This window comes from Erythrolamprus reginae, chromosome 3, assembly GCF_031021105.1.
Source record: "Erythrolamprus reginae isolate rEryReg1 chromosome 3, rEryReg1.hap1, whole genome shotgun sequence".
NCBI lineage: Eukaryota > Metazoa > Chordata > Lepidosauria > Squamata > Dipsadidae > Erythrolamprus > Erythrolamprus reginae.
Window position 1 is genome coordinate 5,086,054 of NC_091952.1, and position 7,011 is coordinate 5,093,064.

The 7,011-nt window shown below is 38.6% G+C and overlaps 1 protein-coding gene across 1 annotated transcript in view; it reads left to right on the forward strand.

Annotated features, from left to right (window-relative positions):
* The window catches only part of LOC139165563 (muscle M-line assembly protein unc-89-like), a 33,514-nt gene extending 28,833 nt beyond the window's left edge, over window positions 1-4,681 (forward strand). Inside the window, exons 7-8 of the mRNA XM_070748757.1 lie at window positions 2,469-2,511; window positions 3,065-4,681. Of these exons, the coding sequence (XP_070604858.1) occupies window positions 2,469-2,511; window positions 3,065-3,226 (205 nt within the window). The 3' untranslated portion in view covers window positions 3,227-4,681. The remainder of the gene's footprint in view (window positions 1-2,468; window positions 2,512-3,064) is intronic.
* The last annotated feature ends 2,330 nt before the right edge of the window (window positions 4,682-7,011 follow it).

Here is a 7,011-nt window from a genome sequence, read left to right on the forward strand (position 1 = left end):
AAAGCCTGCATTGGTTTATCTGGGAAAAAAGCCTATTAAACAAGGAAGAGTTTTTTTCTCTTTTAATAGACACAAAGTGGTTAAGTTCACACAGCTTGCTAAACCAGGTTATCACGAAAATCGGCAGATCCCCCACTAAGCTCAATTAAGTTAGTATTTTAACCAAGCTCAGATGATCCTGGCTTGATGCATTGTGCAAACTGCCGAACCTTGGTGAAACACGCGGTTCTGTGTATTGTGGGAAAACAGAACATGCATAAGACCAAGGAAGTCTTAATACCACTCTATTAAACCGGGGTGTGTGTGAATTACTGACCCCCTCAGAGAGAGTCCGCAACTTGGGCGTCCTCCTCGATCCACAGCTCACATTAGAGAAACATCTTTTGGCTGTGACGAGGGGGGCGTTTGCCCACGTTCGCCTGGTGCAACAGTTGCGACCCTATCTGGACTGTGACTCACTGCTCACAGTCACTAATGCCCTCATCACCGTGAGGCTCGACTACTGTAATGCTCTCTACATGGGGCTACCTTTGAAAAGTGTTCGGAAACTTCAGATCGTGCAGAATGCAGCTGCGAGAGCAATCATGGGCTTCCCCAAATATGCCCATGTTACACCAACACTCCGCAGTCTGCATTGGTTGCCGATCAGTTTCCAGTCACAATTCAAAGTGTTGGTTATGACCTATAAAGCCCTTCATGGCACCGGACCAGAATATCTCCGGGACCGCCTTCTGCTGCACGAATCCCAGCAACCAGTTAGGTCCCACAGAGTGGGTCTTCTCCAGGTCCCGTCAACTAAACAATGTCACTTGGCGGGACCCAGCGGAAGAGCCTTCTCTGTGGCGGCTCCGGCCCTCTGGAACCAACTCCCCCCAGAGATTAGAATTGCCCCCACCCTCCTTGCCTTTCTTTCGTAAGCTCCTTAAAACCCACCTCTGCAGCCAAGCATGGGGGAACTGAGATACTCTTTCCCCCTAGGCCTTTACAATTTTATGCATGGTATGTCTGTATGTATGTTTGGTTTTACAATAAGGGTTTTTAACTGTTTTAATATTGGATTATCATATGCTGTTTTACTACTGTTGTTAGCCGCCCCGAGTCTACAGAGAGGGGTGGCATACAAATCCAATCCAATCCAATCAAATCCCACATTTGGCTGCAGGTGAAGAATTAAAATCTTCGCCCATCTCAGTTTTGAAAGCAAGTTTCTAGTCGTCATGAAGGTCCTTGAAGCATCAATGAGTGTTCTCAACCCTCCCCTCATCAACAACCTGAATTCGGATGGCACAATTTCGCTTATTTCCCTCTCACAACACTAAGCCAATCCTAGATACAGAATAAGAAACCAAGAACTGTTACTTTTTCTTTTCTTTTCTGCTATTTATTGTGTGAAAACATTGATTTCTAGTTCATCCACAAGGTCACCAAGCCGTCTTTGAAATGTTCAACATGTTGTTTTTGTTGCTGTTAATGTTTTTTGATCAATAAATAGAATTTGAGACGAGGGAGCTGGGAGAGACAGCTCAGCTGCCAAGTCAGTCCGGTAATTGAGGAAACGTGGCTGGAATTTTATATATTGTTTTTTATGCTTTAAATATATTATTTGTAAACAGCCTGGGAGCCCTCTGTGAGGGGGAGTGGAGGTTTGTAAATATGAAAATAAAATTATAAAACATAAAATATAATAAAATAATAGTCCTCGGAGAAGGGCGGCATACAAATCCAATTAAACTTGAAACTTGAATATAAAACAAAATAAAGTCGAATAAAGACAAGTCAAATCAAATCAAATCAAATCAAAAATAAAATAAAACAAAAAACAGAATGGAAGAGAAGAGAATTGAATAGAACAGAACATTGCAGTGAAGAATAGAATAGAATAGAATAGATTTATTGGATTTATATGCCGCCCCTCTCCGCAAACTCCGCAAATAGAATAGAACAGGAGTAAAGTAAAATAATAAAATTAAATTAAATTAAAAAGTAATATAAAATAGAACAAAATAAAGTCAACTAAAGACAAGTCAAATCAAATCAAATATAAAATTATATTAACTTTAAAAAGAATAGAATAGAATAGAAGGAATATTAGTAAAATCTTAATAATAACATAACATGCTTTTTTTCTTTGTACGTTACTTGTATTACTTGTATTATGCTGTAAAGTTTTCTTTTTTTCTTGTTGCATGTGTTTATCTCATTGTTATGTGTTTTTAAGTATGTTTGTAAAACTTTTGAAAATTCACAATAAAAATATATTAAAAATAGAATAGGAGTAAAATTAAATAACAAAGTAGTGTAAAATAAAATACTAAAATAAAATAGTAAGATATAAACTAAAATAATAAAATAACATGGAAATAAAGTAAAATGAAATAAATAAAAATGAAATAACATTAAAATTAAATAAGATAATAAAAATGGCCATGAGGGTCTCCTAATTTATCTCTGCATTTTTTTCCCCTCAGGTCTGACACTGTTTTTCCAGAAAAACAGCAACTTTCTAAGCCGGTAAGTGTGACAAAATTACTTTTAAAATTACAGGCCATCCTCGACTTAGAACCATTCATTTAGTGACCATTTGAAGTTACAACAGCACAGAAAAAAAAACTTATGAAAGTCGCAGCATCCCCTGGCTGGGGCGGTGAGATTTGGCTGCTGCACATGACCAGTAGCCGAATCTTGCATGCCCGGTCGGTGGTGATGGAGAGGAGCAGTGATGGGCAGCCAAACATTTTGCTTCTCCCTGCCTTTTCTGGCCCTGTTTCCTCCCAGGAGATTCCTAGAGAGGCCCCATGGAGGCTTCTCCCCGCCTTTTCTGGTTACAGTTTCGGAGGCTCGGGTGTGTAAGTGAAAAATGGTTTTTGAGAAGAGGCAAAAAAATCTTGAACACCCGGTTTTTATCTAGAAAAGTTCATAAGTAGAGGCGTTCTTATGTAGAGGTACTGCTGTGTTTTGAGTACGCAGAAGATGTGTCCATTGTGTACCTACTTAGCTCCATTGCGGTGTGCAACCACTCGGTTTAAAATCCCAAGCCAACTGTTCATTCTTGCTTTTATTCCAGACTTCTGGGGATAAAGAGATTGTCTACGCTGACCTGAAAGACCCAAGCGAATTACAGACTCCTAGGAGAATCGATTCTGGAGAGCGCTCGGAATATGCCACCATTACGGTTGCGCCGACTGTGGCCGCAGACAAAGGATCTTTTCACAGCCTGAATCTGTGACGGAAAGTGGGAGATGAGACGAAACCGCAAAATCATTACAGGGCACGTTTTGCATTTCTGAGCCAGGCTGGAAACAGAACGTTAGGGATTCACCTGATTGTAAATGCTGAGGTTTGCCAGGAGTAAAACGGGCACCCTCGAAACGGCTGTGTAAAATGATGATGTAATATAGAATACAAATAGTATTTAAAAAATAGAAAAGTGCTTAAAACACATCTATGTCGGCAGGCCTCATGGTCCATCTAGTCTGCCTTTGTACTATTTCCTGTATTTTATCTTAGGATGGATATATGTTTATCCCACAGTAAATTCAGTTACTGTGGACTTACCAATCATTTCTGCTGGAAGTTTGTCCCAAGCATCTACTACTCTTTCAGTCAAATAATACTATTTCGGCCTTGTTCTGGCCTCATCAGCTAGCCATACCCTAACTGGGACATGAATTTGCAGCCTTGCAGAGGTCAGTAAGGGGCATCCATAAATGCACCAGAGTGCCTCCCGTCCCCTATCCTAATGTCTCTCTCTTACTAATATCATGTATATGAATATTATTATATCTTTGTATAGAAACATAGAAGACTGACGGCAGAAAAAGACCTCATGATCCATCTAGTCTGCCCTTATACGATTTTCTGTATTTTATCTTAGGAGGGATATATGTTTATCCCAGGCATGTTTAAATTCAGTTACTGTGGATTTATCAACCACGTCTGCTGGAAGTTTGTTCCAAGGATCTACTACTCTTTCAGTAAAATAATATTTTCTCATGTTGCTTTTGATCTTTCCCCCAACTCACCTCAGATTGTTTCCCCTTGTTCTTGTGTCCACTTTCCTAAGCATTGCCCACAAGATCATATGCTGCAACGTCCTGCCTGTCGGCGACTACTTCAGCTTCAACCACAACAACACAAGAGCACACAACAGACTTAAACTTAATATTAACCACTCCAAACTTGACTGTAAAAAATATGACTTCAGTAACCGAGTTGTCGAAGCATGGAACTCATTACTGTACTCCGTAGTGTCATCCCCAAACCCCCAACACTTTACCCTTAGATTATCTACGGTTGACCTATCCAGATTCCTAAGAGGTCAGTAAGGGCGAGTACAAGTGCACTAGAGTGCCTTCCGTCCCCTGTCCTATTGCTCTCCTATATCCCCTATTCCTTTCTTCTATTCCTATATCTCTTCTTCTATTCTTTCATTGATATGTTCTATTACTAAATCTTCTTTTCTATTCTTTCTTAGATATATTTTACTATGAGTATTATTATTATTATTTATTAAATTTGTATGCCGCCCCTCTCCGCAGACTCATATCTCCTCTATAACCTTCACCATGTATTTTACTATGTGTATATAGATATAGATACCCACTAAAACCCTCATTGTGTATTGGACAAAATAAATAAATAAATAAAAATAAAAATAAACCATAAGTACTGGCTTGCCGAACAGAGAGAATCAGAAATTGGTCTTCATTCCTAGATGGAAAATCGACGGCTTGTGATAAAATGTTGTGAACTGCAGGAAGATTCTTCCCCTTATTTCTTCTTTTCTTGTTTTTTCTCCAACATGGCTGCCTTCCATTTTCCATTAAATATAAACATGTCAAAAGACAAAAGAAGGAGGAGATGCAGTAAGGAGCCTCGGGGAATGTCTAAAGGGCATTTTTATTTCATTTTTTAAAAAGTCTTTTGCCCTACGGGGAAACCAACCAGTTACAGAAGAACCCCGCTGCGTGGATTATGTTTGGATACCCAAGACGAGCAACTGCATTAAGCTAAACACACAGAGATATTGGACAGACGAAGAATGCAGTCTTAAGCTCCACTAACAGAGGGACAGAATCAAAATCATGTAGATAGAAAGATAGAATAGATAGATAGATAAATAGATAGATAGATAGATAGATAGATAGATAGATAGATAGATAGATAGATAGATAGATAGATGGAATAGATAGATAGATAGATAGATAGATAGATAGATAGATAGATAGATAGATAGATAGATAGATAGATGGAATAGATGGAAAGATAGATAGATAGATAGATAGATAGATAGATAGATAGATAGATAGATAGATAGATAGATAGATAGATAGATAGATAGATGATAGATAGATAGATAGATGGAATAGATAGATAGATAGATAGATAGATACACAGAGAGATAGAGAGATAGATGGAATAGATAGATAGATAGATAGATAGGTAGGTAGGTAGATAGATAGATAGATAGATAGATAGATAGATAGATAGATAGATAGATAGATAAATAGATGGAATAGATGGAATAGATAGATAGATAGATAGATAGATAGATAGATAGATAGATAGATAGATAGATAGATAGATGGAATAGATAGATAGGTAGGTAGGTAGTAGATAGATAGATAGATAGATAGATAGATAGATAGATAGATAGATAGATGAGATAGATAGATAGATGGAATAGATAGATAGGTAGGTAGGTAGTAGATAGATAGATAGATAGATAGATAGATAGATAGATAGATAGATAGATAGATAGATGATAGATAGATAGGTAGATGATAGATGATAGATAGATAGATAGATAGATTGATAGATTGATAGATGGAGAGGGAGAGGGAGAGGGAGAGAGAGAGAGATGCAGGCAGATAGACAGGGAGAGACATAGAGATAGCATTAGCATTTAGATTTATATACTACTTCATACTGCTTTACAGCCCTCTCTACGCAGTTTACAGAGTCAGCATATATTGCCCCAAACAATCTGGGCCCTCATTTTACCCACCTTGGAAGGATGGAAGGCTGACTCAACTTTGAGCCTGGTAAGATTTGAACTGCTAACTTGCAGGCAGCTGGCAGTCAGCAGAAGTAGCCTGGAGTACTGCACTCTAACCACTGTGCCACTGTGGCTCAGAGAGAGGGGGGAGGGAGAGGAGGGGAGAGAAAGAGAGGAGACATATGGAAGTGGAGCTCTTGTCTTGCAATCAAACTTGTGAGTTTGATCCCAGGTAGAGGCATATACAGGGATTGGACAGGGAATTCGGAGAGGGGCGGCATACAAGTCCAACAAATAAATAATTGGACTAGATAACCTCCTAGGTTCCTTCCAACTCCCTTAATCTGTCATATCGATGATAGAGATAGAGGTAGTTGAGATACAGATAGAGATAGAGACAGAGACAGAGATAGAGATAGAAATAGAGATGGATGGATGGATGAATAGATGGATGGACAAGAGGATAGTGGCGGTGGCTGTTTCCCTTTGAGAAGCAACAGCAGTGACAGGAATGTCACATCTGCGCACACACACACTGCCCCCGTCCCCGAACAAGGATCTGAATGCCAGCAGTAATGGGTAAAAAGGGTGAGTTTTGAATTGCACACATTATTCGCTTTTCCATTGATTCCTATGGGAAACATTATTTCATCTTACGAACCTTTCACCTTACAAACCTCATCCGGGAACGAAAAAAGTTCGTAAGAAGAGGTATCACTGTATAGTAATAATTTGACCTTGGTTTTACTAAAACTATAGAACAACCGTACAATAACCACTGATGTTACAGGCCGTATAAGTCCATAAAGAATGAACTGTTTAGATAACAGTTCAAATTGGGGGGGGGGGGTTATGTTGTGTTATGTTGTTTGTCTTATAAGACGTAAGTACAATACTTAAATGAACAAATAAGTATGCTGTAAAAGGATGGATCATGTACTGTCTTATTTTAATGTTTATACAATACAAAAATTATTTTTTAAAAAAAGAAAAGAAAATCACACTCATATACA